General features: G+C 53.8%; 2 protein-coding genes across 3 annotated transcripts; both read right to left on the bottom strand.

The window, feature by feature from the left end:
- Positions 1–1851: 1851 nt before the first annotated feature.
- RPL26 (ribosomal protein L26) lies at positions 1852–4518 on the bottom strand. Of its 2 annotated transcripts, none has more exons than XM_041001079.1 (4): positions 4429–4518; positions 3638–3810; positions 3400–3540; positions 1852–2023 (listed from the first exon to the last, which is right to left on the bottom strand). In XM_041001079.1, the coding sequence occupies exons 2-4, from the start codon at positions 3803–3805 to the stop codon at positions 1895–1897; spliced, it is 438 nt and encodes a 145-aa protein (XP_040857013.1). In that variant the 5' UTR covers positions 3806–3810; positions 4429–4518; the 3' UTR covers positions 1852–1894. The 2 variants fall into 2 exon arrangements, with proteins under 2 accessions (XP_040857013.1, XP_040857014.1); XM_041001080.1 differs by lacking the exon at positions 4429–4518 and adding an exon at positions 4189–4207.
- Positions 4519–8758: 4240 nt separating this feature from the next.
- Positions 8759–9421, bottom strand: RNF222 (ring finger protein 222). The gene has a single exon (XM_041000378.1). It carries the CDS (start codon positions 9419–9421, stop codon positions 8759–8761), a length of 663 nt encoding a protein of 220 aa, XP_040856312.1.
- Positions 9422–14064: the final 4643 nt, after the last annotated feature.

Raw genomic sequence — 14064 nt, 5'->3', positions numbered from 1 at the left:
GCCAGCAGCCCCCCTCTCCCTTCCTGTGCCCCCCTCTGCTAAGTCACTTACTCATTTAACTCATGGAACCCTCCAAAGTGCTGGGCACTTTTCTCTGAGCCCTGGGAAAGCAGCACAGAGCCCGGGCACCTGCCCTTCGTCTGAGTCTGTCCTTCTTACTCCTGGAGCAGTGACCTCCGGTCAACTTTTGTGTCTTACTCCAGTGACTTGAGTGGTTTCTGCAGTCTTTGGCCACCTCCTGGAATGGAGTGGTCCGTGCCAGGATCATAACATGATTTCTTCTTTTAATATTTTATTTTTATTGGAAAAGCAGATATACAGAGAGGAGAGAGGAACAGCATCCATCACTGACTCATTCCCCCTGAACACGATGGCCGGGGCCTGAGCCAAAGCAAAGCTAAGATGTTGGAATCTCTTCTGGGTCTCCTATACAGGTGCAGGGTCCCATGGCTTCCACTGCTTTCCCAGGCCACAAACAGGGGGCTGGATGGCAAATGGGGCAGCCAGGATTAGAACTGGCACCCATATGGGATCCCAGCATGTGCAAGGCAAGGACTTTAGCCACTAGGCCACTGCACCAGGCCCTAACATTAAAGAAATGGGGCTGTAACCAACCAGCCTCCCTCGGGAGGTATACAGTAACCCCAACTGGTTCCATCTCCCTGGTTCTGAATATTCCCTGCAGCGCTTGGGTTTGTCATGTTGTCCACTGGCTCAAAGGCATACAACACAGAAGGTGGACTGAGGGGTCCACAACTCGTAGTTCCCTGGTCTGACCAACGCAGAGCTGAGCATAGCAGAGGCTTAAAGGACTCCTATGGGGCCCAGCCCAGCGCACTGGCTTAGTTGATTAATCCTCAACCTTAGTTAAGTGCTGAGATCCCACGTGGGTGCAAGTTCATGTCCTGGCTGCTTCACTTCCCAGCACCCTGCCTGTGGTCTGGGAAAGCAGCAGAGGATAGCTTAAAACCATTGGGTCCCTGCACCCACAGGAGACCTGAAAGAAGCTGGATGGAAATCTCTCCTCTGTAAATCTGCCTTTCCAAACACGCGGCCAGCAGTCAGTGGTAGAAGCCAGGTGGCATTGGAGCTCCACTGAGTCTACAATGGGACTGGATATGTGAATCTTTCCTTTACAATGGCTAGTGCAGCCAGTGTCCATCAAAACAGGGTGTCACAGAGACCCAATGATAAAGCAGACAGGGCACTTCAGCATCCCACACTATTGAGCAACTGTTGCTACGTTCCTAGTCCCACCCACCACTGGTTGGCAGCACCCACCTGGGTAGTAGTGGTGCCTGGCTCAGGGTTGAGCCATCTTGGAGGTGATGAAATAAAGGGACTATGTGGGTGCCAGGTTTGGAGACTCCCATCCACTGGCCTGAGGTAATTTAGTATGGATTCTGGAAATAGTGCCCAGACTGGTCTGCACTGTGGACACCAACAGGGGCTTCCATCCTGCAAGTCCTGACAGATGTTCCCTTCCTTGCTGCCTCCCAGCCACTGCCCTCAGCGAGAGGCCAGGGGCAGTTCAGAGAACCCAAGATGTCCTCCACTTGAGAGCAGCTGGAGGGTAGTCCCAGAGCAAGGCTCCCCGTGACAATGGGGACAATGCCAACTTCTTAAAACCAAAAATCCCAAAATACCTCCCACCTCTACCTTTGAAGAACCAATGCTCAAAATGGAAAAGACCAATTCCACTCAAACAGTATTTTTCATGAATGGAATTCAGCCAAACCTAGCAGCACCAGCTGAACTTCCCCTTCCAGACCCTACGACCGACGGGAGGTCAAAGATGGATGTCCCAGACACCCCGGAGGGACCCAAAGCACAGACAGAAAACTAAAGCTCTTCATTTTCGCAGTTTTTAATCAAAGTTGTGCATATGGCCACTTTACTCCTGCATCTTCTCGATCGTTTCTTCCTTGTATTTGCCCTTCTCCTTTCCTACTTGCCGGGACTTGGCTTTTCGCTCCAGGATCTTCTTCCGGTCTTTGTCCAGTTTTAGCCTAGTGATGACCACCTGCAGGGAAACAAAACATAAAGACCACTGTTCAAGCTCGTTTCAAAGCTCTGGGCAACGTGAAAAGCAAAGGCCAGGTGGCCTCTCAGGGAGTCTTCTCACTGCCTCTCCTTGGGCTCAAGTCACTTCTACCATGAGCAATGAAGCCCCCAAGCCTATATGGAAGTTACAGCACAGATCTCACAACAGAGCTATATACCTAAAGAACCAGACAGAGGAAGGTGAAGAGAGGCGAAGAGGCACTAGAAATACAAAATGCAAGCCCCAACCCCCTACAGCCCATGGCTTATGTCTTAGTCCTGGGAGAAAGTACATGGTATTTTGCTTTGACAGGGTAAGGGGGGCAGGCAGTCGGCCCAGAGGGAGGTGAGGATGATCTCACTCCGGGGTGCCTGGGTTTGCTTCCCAGCTCTGGCCTCTGCTGCGGCCTGCCAATACAGACCCTGGGAGGTGGTGGCATCGGCTCAAATTACTAGGTTCTGCCACCCTCACGGGAGAGCTGGATTGTGTCAGAGCTCTTGGCTTCAGCCTGGTCAGCCACTACCATTGTGGGCAACTCTGGTAACGAAAGGGATGGGAGCTGTTGTTCAAAAAACAGTGGCAGATGGAGGGAGGCAACTAAGACTACAAAGTACAAGTGTCCCCACGTCAAAGAGCCACAGGCAGGAGCGAGTGGCCCTTTATCCTAGAGTATCTGAGAATCAATCAGAATGCCCGTTAAAATAACCCCCGTGTCCCAATCCTCAATTCTGCCTCATTAAGCCTGGAAACTTGAATCTGCAATTTTAAAGTTGCCAGGTGATGTTACAAAGCAGGATTAGATACGGAGTAGCACGATGCAGAACAACAGAGACCAACAGAAGAGAACACAACAGTGGAAAACAGACGTCAGCCAGTGGCTGGTGAAGGGACCAGTGAAGTCTTAGAGGCCACCTGCCTACAGTCCCAAGACTGCAATGAGAAATGAGGACTACTTGGCCAACCCAGACGGGTAGACTGGGAACACTGCTGACAGCTAATGACGGAGGGGCCGCAAGGACTGGAGCCCAGTGTCACTACCCTTCACCAGCACAAGGTCAACACCAACAGAGGTCAAGACTGAGTACAGAAACTCACTTTCATTTTATATTTCTGTCTACGTCCTCCTAACTCTAGGATCTGTGAGATATCAGACCGTCAATCCATCAGCCTTCTGATAGTTTTGAGAGCTACCTGAAGTACACACCGTCTTAATACAAGGACGGCTATACCACCCTGCTTCCAGAGACCTGTCAGGTGCTACCAGAACTTGCAAAGCCAGAGCTGGCCTTCCCCACACGGGTACCAGCACATGTAAGAGCAGGGACTCTTGCCAGCCGCACGCCCAGCCCGCGCACCTTGCTGGGGTGGATGCCCACATGGACGGTGGTGCCGTTGGCCTTCTCGCGCTGCACCCGCTCGATGTAGATGACGTACTTCTTCCGGTACACCTGGACCACCTTGCCGATCTGCTGCCCTTTGTAGTGTCCTCGCACGACCTGAGGAGAGTCAGCCAGGACATTGGTCAGCTGGGACATCCTTTTAGGCAAAGCAACCCACCCTCTGCCAGGGGCCTGAACAGTAACGCTCACGCACCTGCACCTCGTCGTCCTTGCGGATGGGCATGGAGCGCACGTTGTACTTCTGCCGCAGCTCTTTGGAAAGAGGCGAGGACATGATCTTCCTGCGCACGTGCGAGGGGGCATTGAAATGCCTTTTCCGGTTCTTGCTCCGGTCGGAGGTCACGAAGGGATTGAACTTCATCTTGGCTAAACGAAAAAAATCAACCCTCAAAAGGGGCAAAATCTCACAAGTTTTCCAGGCAGACAACAGCGGTGACTTCCCCTAGGAACTCGAGAACTCCAGCCCATCAACTTAGCTTGAAACGTACTTATGTTTTCAGAAGGCAGATTTAGAGGAAAGAAGAGCCAGGAGGCACCCCCTCCCACGCGGGCGCAGGATCCCGAGGCTTTGGGCCGTCCTCGACTGCTTTCCCGGGCCTCAAGCAGGGAGCTGGATGGGAAGTGGGGCCGCCGGGATTCGAACAGGCGCCCACAACGGGATGGAGCATTTAGCTAACTGGGCCCTCAAGCCGGGCTCCGGGACATGAGGTTCTGGAAGGATCAACGTTCCCTCCCGTCCCCCACCTGAAAAGCCCTGCCCAGGTCTCCGCGATCAGAGAACGCAGAGGGAAACGCGTCCGCGGAGCCTCCCCCTGCACAGGTCCCCGAGCCCCGCACTAACGACAGGGCAGAAACCCTGCCGAAACCCCGTCCCCGGCTGCTCTCCGGCCGCCGCGAGGCTCTCGGGCCACCCGGATCGGGCCGGGGCCGCGCGCTCGCACGGATGACCGCGGATTGACCATCGCCTCCCGGGGACACACTCACCCGCCTGCCGAGCCGCCGACCAAGGCAAAATGGGAGAGGGCCGCTCGCCACTTCCGGCTCCGTAAGTCAACGAGCGTTCTCGCGAGATCCACGTCTTCTCCTGCGGCGCGTCAGAGGCGCAGGGTGGAAAATCTACTGCTGCCATCGCATGGCCCGGAGGAGGGATTGCAAGCGACTGCCGCCAGCCAGTCTTTTCCCTCCCCGGAGCTGTGGGTGCTGGGGTGCTGCTGCCCTTTGGGACCTCTGGGAAGGATCGTCGCCGAGCCACTGCCGCTTCCGTCCTTCCACTCGTGGGTGCCCCGCGGCTGGCAGCCCCTCAGCCGGGAGCCACAGCTTTGCCTCCAGGTGGCACTGTGACCCCGACTGCCTGGTCCCAGGGGTTACCCTGCATCCCACCTGCCCTTCGGGGCGGCTGCAAACGTGCGGGTCCTTTTCACACGCCCCAGCCTCCGCCCCTGCGCCCTGGAGTCCACCCGAGATTCTCGGGGCCGGGCATCACCTGTCTCCCCCAGTGCACTTGGTAGGAATGGATCTGGAGCGACGTTGCTATGCGACGCCTCGGTGACGCCCTGGCCTGGCCGGCGTGGAGAGGGGGTATTCTCGCCGGTTGTTGTTCAGCTGGGAATCTGATGGTTGCAAGGAAAAGAGGGCCACCCCTTGCAGAAGGCAGATGGGGGTGCTGCGATGGGCTGCGGTGCAGCGACGGGCGTCGGTTTGTGTAGAACGAATGACCCGGGTGTAGACACTTAGACGCGGTGAGCTGGGAACAAAGATCCACCACCCCACGGATGCTGGTGCTTTTTCATCATTGGAAGAAAACAAAAACAAAAACCCTCAGTTCATCTGCTTGCAAAGCGTTTGGTGGAGGGCTTCCACATTCCAGCCCTGAGCTAGGTAGCTGCTAACTAGCTAAGTCCCAGGTCGTGTTTGCTGGAGGCGCTGTCCTAGAGGAGGGAGAGAGATGACCGAATAGAGGCCGGCCATGTGGTACTGCACGTTAAACCACCGCAAGTGACGCTGGCATCCCATAGGGCCCCTTGGTGTGGGGCCCCTGATTACTCCATTTCTGACCCAGCTTCCTGCTAAAAGCACCTGAGAGAGCAGCAGAAGATGGCCCAAGTGCTTGGGCCCCTGCCACCCTCATGGGAGGCCTGGGTGGGGTTCCAGACTCCTCCTGTCCCACCCCTGGCTATTTGGAGAGTGAGCCAACGGAGGACAGCTCTCTCTTTTCCTGCTTCTCCCTAATAAATAAAAGAAAAGCCTGCCATCCAGGGCCCCCAGGAGAGTTGCTCTGGGCTGCTCCCCTGGGTGTTGCTTCTGGAGAGGGCTCTGGGGTGAGGGCTGGGTTCCCTGGGCAGGGCAGGGTCACTGCCCTTGGAAGAGTGTCCAGGTGAGGTGGTGAGAATAGCTGGAGGGCAGAGACAGCTGGGCTGAGCTAATCCTGCCTGCTGGACGCTCTAGGCTCCCACCCTCCAACTTACTCTACCTTTCCCCTCGGGTCCTCATGGTCCCGCCCACTTCTCCCACACCTGAACTTGTGTAGTTTCCATCACCTCGTCTTTTCCCACAAGGCCTCTCTGTCCTCAGCTGCCATCTTCCTCTGCAGTCACCTTGCCCTGGCCGGCTCCCTGTCACAGCTTGTCCTCTCCGGCCCACAGAAGTGTTAGAATGAACCCTTACGCCTACTTTATGCAGTGGGTTGAAGCCTACTTGTCCTGACCAGTGTCTACTGGTTGCCTAAGCTATATACCCTGCAGGTTCCTCTGCTGCACAACCTGGCTGCCCTCTCACTCCCTCTGTCTCCACATTCCTCTTATGGCATGTAGAAAAAGTTCCTTTAAAAAAATAATAATATGGGGCCCGGCGCGGTGGCGCAAGTGGTTAAGTCCTCGCCTTGCACGCCCGGGATCCCATATGGGCGCCGGTTCTAATCCCGGCAGCCCCGCTTCCCTTCCAGCTCCCTGCCTGTGGCCCGGGAAAAGCAGTTGAGGACGGCCCAAGGCTTCGGCCTGGCTTCGGATCGGCATAGTATCGGCCCGTTGCGCGCACTCACTTGGGGAGTGAATCATCGGACAGAAGATCTTCCTCTCTGTCTCTCCTATCTGTATATCTGCCTTTCCAATAAATAAGTAATAAAAATACATCTTAAAAAAATAATACATTGATGGGCTCGGTGAAATAGCGTAGCGCTTAAAGTCCTCATCTTGAATGCGCCGAGATCCCATATGAGCGTAGGTTCTGATCCTGGTGGCCCTGCTTCCCATCCAGCTCCCTGCCTGTGGTCTGGGAAAGCAGTTGAGGATGGCCCAAAGCCTTGGGATCCTGCACCTGCATGGGAGACCTGGAAGAGGTTCTTGAAAGTGATACTCATTTGGGATCCCAGTGGTGGCAAGTGAGGATTTAGCGATTGTGCTGGGTCCTGGAAGTCTTCCCTTTTTATTCTTATTTTCTTTTTTCTTTTGTTTTGTTTTGTTTTGCTTTGTTTTAGAGCTTCATAACAGTCCCTAGACTTTAAATGCCCCACTCCCTACCAGTGGACAGGTAGGGGCTTCTCTGTGCTTTGTCACTGCCAGAATCACTCAAGTTCTCTTAACAGTGTACAAACATCACTGTTCACCTGCAAGGGTCTGCAAGGAGCGTTTCTGGTAAAGGAATTGTGGGGCCAACGTGGAATTCCTTGATGGAGAATCTGCCCTGTACATTCCTGCCGACAGCTGACTTACCTCCTTCCATCTTCCTGCAGTGTGGGTTTCAAAATTTCAAACTCCAAGGTGGCTGACATTTTTTTTTTGTCAGATTCTTAATTTGTATTTCCCTCTTACATGCGGCATAAGGAAGGTTAGGCCATTTCTGTTCCCAAACCGGCCTTTTTCATCTGCAGTGAATTATCCTAAAGAATGAAAAACTCAGAACCTCCCGACATGCATTGCTAAGTTTCTGGAATCTTTGAGAAAATAGAGATGTTTATTTAAAAAATTCATTCTTGACATTCTTTGAAAATACAAGAAGTACCCATCTTTAAGTCATTGTTGAACAATATGAAAATACTGCAGCAAACATAACCAAATCGGAAAAGACTAGAATCAGGACCCCGGCAGTTCACAGCACTGCCTGAAACAGCTTGGCTAAGGTTAAGACAGACTCGCTCAAGTCTTTGTAAGGTTAATGTTTTTATTCCTCTAACAAATATCCCCCACCCCCTCGTGGAGCCCAGCTCTGTCCCCTTGTCTTCCCTAGTACCTGTGCTGTTCTCCAAGACTGGAAAAGAGCCTAAGAGCCTTTCCCGGGACCCAAATATCCCCAGGAACGTGGACCTCATGGCCGCCACCAGCAGAGGCACAGGGGAACCAGGGAATATTTAGCAGAGGGGGTAGTTCCCTCGGCAGAGGGGACAACAGGTGCTTGCATGCCTGGGAGACGGACCACCAGCTATGTGCAAGCTGGAAGATGTCACTGCTCTCCACTTGCAGGCCTTCGGGGACTGGCTCTGTAACTATTCTCAAATGACCCACTCTTGCTGTGAATGAGGCCCTGGCCTGCAGCTGACAGTGTTGGGGTTGTGTTTTGTGGAAGCAGCAGCATCCCTGACAGCTTTTCTTTTCTTTCTCACCTGCCTCACCCAGCCCAGCTGGAGAATCCACTCAAGAAACTGGCCCAGCTGGTGTGGCCTCTAATGAGTGGTTGGGTCACAGGGAGGGAGGCAGAGCCCCCAGGGATTCATTTGCCTACATAGCTCTCAGCTGACTCAAGTCTCACCTGTCAGATGGGTGGTGTCCCCTCCCCTCTCCTCCTGTCTGTCGCGAAGAATCCACAACTCCACATCTGGATCTCGCCTTGGGCCTGGGAAAGTCTAGGAGGAGCACTGGTTCTGTCTGTGGGCCGTCTCTGCCGCCTCCCGGCCTCTGCTAATGTGCCCCGGTGTGGCCTTGGCTCTTCACCAACACACTTTCCCACTGCCCTTCCCCAGAGACCCCCAACCACAGCCTCGCCCTGGCTTTTCTCCAGTAAAGGCCTTCAGGGCTGGCAAGATGGGGACACGGAGAACCATGTGCTTGGACCCCTGCACTGCCACTCTGCTTGTCTCCTTCTCAGATTATCCCTGAGAGCAAGCAGGCACACCTCCATGGCAGTCCCACCTCCATGCCTTCTCTGCCCACTCTGCCTTCTCTGTGCACTCCTGTCCACCCCCTCAGAACTTTCTTGTGCTGGGTCTGCTGGAGAACCCCTCAGCTCCCCTCCCCAGCAGCATCCAGCCCAGCCTCAGAACCAGCATTTTCCAGGGAAGCTCTCAGGTTGGTCTGGCTCGGCTGCCCCTTGCAGGTGCCACCGCTCATGCCTGCTTCCTTACCAGCAGTACCCAGGGCAGGATGGCTGCCACCACAGCCACCACAGCGATGAGGGTGATGAGTAGGAGGGCCCGCGAGCGGCAGCAGAAAGAGCGGGTAGAGCTGGGTGCAGGGGAGGCCTCGGAGAGCTCAGCCAGGCTGCGCCGTGGCAGTACACTGTCCTGCTCTCCCAGAGGCATCCCGTGGCGACTGATGACAAAGATCTGTGACTCCCGAGGCAGGCTGGGAAGCAGGTCCAACGGAAGCTGGGTACCCTGAGCCGGGCTGCCCGGCAGCCTCCCTTGGCTAGGGTTTTGTCTCCAGACCGGCTGGGAGATAGCGAGGGGGTTCGTGTGGCCCAGGCTGTCAGGTGGGAGCACGGCGGGCAGGCCCATGGGCACAGCCAGGGTCTGTGAACTCTTGTCCAGCATGGAGGGCCAGCGCGAGCTCTTCTTGCTGAGGAAGGTAACGTAGCGGCAGATGGGGCAGACGATGGTCCTCTGCACCTGCCCGTCCACCCGGGTGGACAGCAGGTACTTGACAAGGCAGTCATGACAGAACACGTGGCCACAACTCAGGGTCCGGCTGGCGCCGTCCAGGTCCCGGAACTTCTCGTAGCACACGGGGCACTCGCTGCCCGAGCTGTCCTTGCTCTCCCCTTCTGACATGGCTGCTCGGAGAAGGCAGGACTTAGCTGGGGGAGGGGCAGGGCAGGGTGGGGAAGGGTCATGAACCTCTGGCTTTTCCCAGCCATCCCACCCCCTTCCTATCTCCCATCTCCGCCTCTTTTATCCCTTCTCTTGGTCACAGTCTCGTTTGCCTCATGCTCTTTGCTTTTCTGCTGCCCCTCTTCAGTGGCTGAACAAAAACCAAGACCCAAGACCCAGAGCCCAAGCAAGGCCTTTAAAGAGGAGCTGAGCAGGTGCTTCTAGGAGGCGCATACCAAGAGACCCTGGCCAATGGACTGAGAAAGAGGCGTGGGCGGTGCAGGAGGATTCCTGCAGGACCTGATGCCTCACCTCAGCTATGACTGGCCCTCCAGGGTGAGGTCATCACTTCACCTTTTCCCAGTTCCATCCTGGAAATGAAGACAGGAAACCCCAGTTCCCAGGGCAAGCAGGTGCCTGAGAAGACCCGTGCTCAGCTTTGGCCAAGTCTCCAGCCAGAGTGAGCATTCCCCCAGAAAAGCCCCAGCTAGCTGCTGCTTCAGTCCCAGCCTCAGTAGGGACTGGCTAACCCACTGGGTCTTGTCCAGCTGTTGGACTGCGTGCCTCTGTACTAAGTGTGGCTATAAAGCAGTGACTGTTTTGAAAATTAAAGCTCAGAACTTACACATCCAAGTGCCTGCTGGCCCTCCGGGTGGTGAAGTCAGGAAGCTGTGGGCTCATTCCTCCACCCACCGCAGCTCAGTCATTCCTCAGATTCTTCTTATGGGGCTGCCTGGGGCAGTGAGAGAACCTTCTGGTTAACCTTGGGGGATAGGTCTGATCCATTGGAAATGGTCAGAAGTCACCGGGAGAGCCAAGTCTGGGGAGTTAGATAAAGGAGTGATTGTGTGGCATGAGGCTGTTTGAAATCAAAGACACAGTTTGACTCGAAAGGAACAAAAAGGAGTGGCCCCGAAGATGTTCTCAGCAGAGCTGTGGAGTGAAGTGCCTGGCTTTAAGGGGAAACACCTGCTTGGCTATGTAGTAAAGTCTTCATGTAGAAGTTCCCTGTAGAATCTAATTTACACAGAACTTTCCTAAAGAGGCAGGCTACCTTAATGATATATTCTTCCATCAACACCAGAGGCAAAAGGCTGCAGGATGCACCGACAAACATGCAAGAGTATGTCAAAAAGTTTGTGAGAAAATAGAATTAAGGGGCCAGGATTGTGGTGTAAGTGGTTAAAGCTGCAGCCTATGATACCAGCATCCCATACGGACGCAGGTTCCTGTCCCAGCTACTCCATTTCTAGTCCGGCTCCCTGCTAACATCCTGGAAAAAGCAGTAGTAGATGGCCCAGGTGTTTGGGCCTCTGCAACTCACATGGGAGACCCAGATGAAGCTCCGGGCTTCTGGCTTCAGTTTGGGTCAGCTTTGGGGAGTGAACCAATGATGAAAGATCTCTGTAACTCTGACTTTCAAATAAAGAAAGAAATCCTTAAAAATTATATTGAAAATTGAGTTAAGAGAAAAGTCTATATTTTTTTTTTAAAAAAGGAGATCTTTACAGTCTTTCTCAAATTTTCAAATATCCCTAGTATGCATGAACTTCAGAATCTTCTTGTACCAAAATAAACCAACCTGTATTTTATTAATGTTTTTTATTCTGTATTTTATTAATGTTTTGGACTGTCCCTATAGAATTGTATGGCAACTCCAGAACTGAGAAATGATGCTATGCAAACAAGCTTACTTATAGGGGGCGAGCAAAGCAGGTTAAACGCCTCCTGCAATGCTGGCTTCTCACATGACTGCTAGTTCGGGTCCCAGCTGGTCCACTTCTGCTCCAGTTCCCTGCTAATGTGCCTGAGAAAGCAGCAGAGGATGGCCCAAGTGCTTGGGCCTCTGCCACCCATGTGTGAGACCTGGCAGAAACTCTTCTGTCCTGGTTGTTGGGACCATGGAGGGGAGTGATCCAGCAGCTGCCACATCTTTGTCTCTCTCTTACTGGAACTCTGCCTTTCCAGTAAATACATCAATCTTTAGGGAGAAAAGAAAAGCAGTTCATAGGAAGAACAGACTACAAAGATAATACATCTTTTTTTGGAATATCTGCTTCCTTCCAGATCCTTTTTTTTTCTCTCTCCAGGTTGAAAATACCCTATAACAACAACAACAACAACAACAAAAAGAGCAAAATATCCATAGAGGTAAAGGAGGTAGGAGACCCTGGAGGCAGTGGGTGCTGGTTTAAGTCTCTGAGGTTGTCAGTGTGGTCCCCAGGTCTGGAGGAGAAGCAGGTGCTCATGCTTTGGACCTGGGTGTCTCATCCTTGCTACACCCATCAACCGTCTGTGACCTCCACCTGGTTGTTTGACCTCTGTCTATTACATGAGACTGATAAGAGTAGACCTACTTCCTCTCTGAGCTGCAGGGAGGAGGACAGGGGGGACAGTGTAGGTGAGCCAAAGCCAGCCAGGAATCTGCCTTGCCCCTAAGTACTCAGTGAATACAAGGTGTCACTGTGAGGACAGGCAGTCCCCTCTCATCTCCCAGAGGGGGCTTGGCAACCCCTGCCCTGTCTCTTGAGGCAGCCATACCCCCGCCTTGCTCTCCTCCCTTGTTGCCCTCAGATGTTTTTGACTTCCTGGACGACTAAAAAGTTCAGATCACTTAGTCAGTGGATCAAAAATGAAAGGTTGTTTCAGGGGTTCTCGGCAGTTTTCACAGCTCACACGTGCAACTGCAACTGTTACCATCAGGATGGCCACGATTTTCTTCAATCAGTTACCAATCTGTCCTTCTGCAGTTTGTAACTTCTGCAGGTGTGTGGTGGCAAATCTGTCCCTCCCCCACAACCATCCCTCATCCATCCAATTACTTAACAGGAACCTGCTACAAGCTACATGCTAGGCTCTGAGCTAATCGATGCATTGGGACTAAGCAGTGCTTGAGCAAGTCCTGCATGAGATTTTTAGAGCCCTGGAGGGTCTAAGTTTTCCTGGAAAAGAGGTCTTTTAAAAAGAATGATAGATCAATAGCTTAGATTGTGTGGATAGCAGACAAGTAGGACTGAAGGTAGGCAGGAGGACGAGAGGGAAAAAGAGGAGTGTCGTGGTGCTTTTTCAACTCCCCCCCAGGTGTGCAGATGAACACAGAGGGTATGATTTGCTGCTCATCCAAGTTCAAGAGAAAGGAAAGGGAATCCAGAGAGTGCAGGAGACATCCTTGGTCCCTGCTGAGAGGGCCACTCTGGGTGATGCGTCAGCCATACCGGGCAGTGCAACCTGCCTCCCCCTCCTTCCTCTTGTCCTCTGCACTCACTGGTCCTCCAACCTCTCTTTTTTCTCTTAGTGCCTGGCATTCATTTCTCCATCCTCGTGTTCCTCAGTTGGGCTTATCTCTGTCTTGGGCACTGGTGTGTGGGAGAGGGCAGCAGTTTGGGTGCAGACTGGTCCAAGAACGATGCCAGGTATGGTACCCGAGGAGCCTGGGGAGGGTCGGGGGGGGGAAGTGGTGGAGGGGGATGGGAACGTCCTGGGTGAGCCATGACCAGGGCTGTGCTAATCATAAATAATTACCACAGCGGCCATTTATTGAACACTAATTACGTGCTTGGCATTTCGCATCCCTTCCTTGGTGACTCCTGACAACACCCTGGGGAGGTAGATATTATCTCCCTGTGGCAGGTGAGGGAGCTGAGGCATGGGGCTTCTAAATTAAAATCACACGGCTAAGGAATAGACCCGGGGTTCGAACCCTGGTCAGCCTGTCCACACAGCCCAGGCTCACTATCCTTCACCTCCACAGGCGGGGCTCAAACAAGTTAGGAAGAAACTGGATGGAAAAGTGTGACCATAGGCTTCTCTTCTTGGAGTGACCCTAACTAAGCAGGGCTATCCCTCTGACTGCCTGCAGGGCAGGGGCAAGACCACGGCTGGCCCAAGGGAGCAGACCTCGCGGAGCCCAAGTGGCCAGCCTTGCCCGTGACAGCAGTGCATTTCAAGAATAGGGGTGGTGCTGGTGCAGGGGATGCCACCAGCCTCTCGGGGACAGTGAGCCTTATGGAACACAAAAGACACTTCTAGGAGCTAGAGTTCCCTCCCAGAACGCCAGCGCAAAGCCCTGTAACTTCAGCTTGGATTACTTCCCCGCCCATAGACACTACTCATATTCTCTCTCTCTCTCTCTCTCTCTCTCTCTCTCTCTCTCTCTCACACACACACACACCTGCATCATCTCCACTTCAGTTCGGAACATTGCCAAGCTCCCGCCTCTCTCCCCTCCCTCTGTACAACCCTAGCCAGGCCCCTGAACTCACCTGGGGCCGGGATCCCCCCGTTGCTGGAGAGCAGAGTCTGCCTTCTTCTCCACCGCGAGGAGGGCTGCTGGGTTGCTGATCAGACGCAGCCAGAGGTGCTGCGCAGGCAGCTCGACCTCCTCCCACTGCTGTCAGTGCCCCGGCTGCCCTGGCATTTCCTAATGACTGAGCTGTGGTGCCGGACAGCGCCGGGAAGTGAATGCTGCCCAACCCGTTTTAGGCCAGGAGGCTCTTGGCGTTGCCCAGGGGTTTGGCAGCTGCTTTAGTCATGTGACCTTGATGAGGATGCTAGGAGCTGGGAACCCCTGGTTGGAGGAATACTCAGGGCATTTGTAGTGGTGG

The sequence above is a fragment of the Ochotona curzoniae genome, unplaced genomic scaffold (assembly GCF_017591425.1).
Source record: "Ochotona curzoniae isolate NIBS_2020 unplaced genomic scaffold, NIBS_Ocur_1.0 scaffold_2453, whole genome shotgun sequence".
Taxonomy (NCBI): domain Eukaryota; kingdom Metazoa; phylum Chordata; class Mammalia; order Lagomorpha; family Ochotonidae; genus Ochotona; species Ochotona curzoniae.
This window is presented reverse-complemented; position numbering and strand designations above follow the sequence as displayed.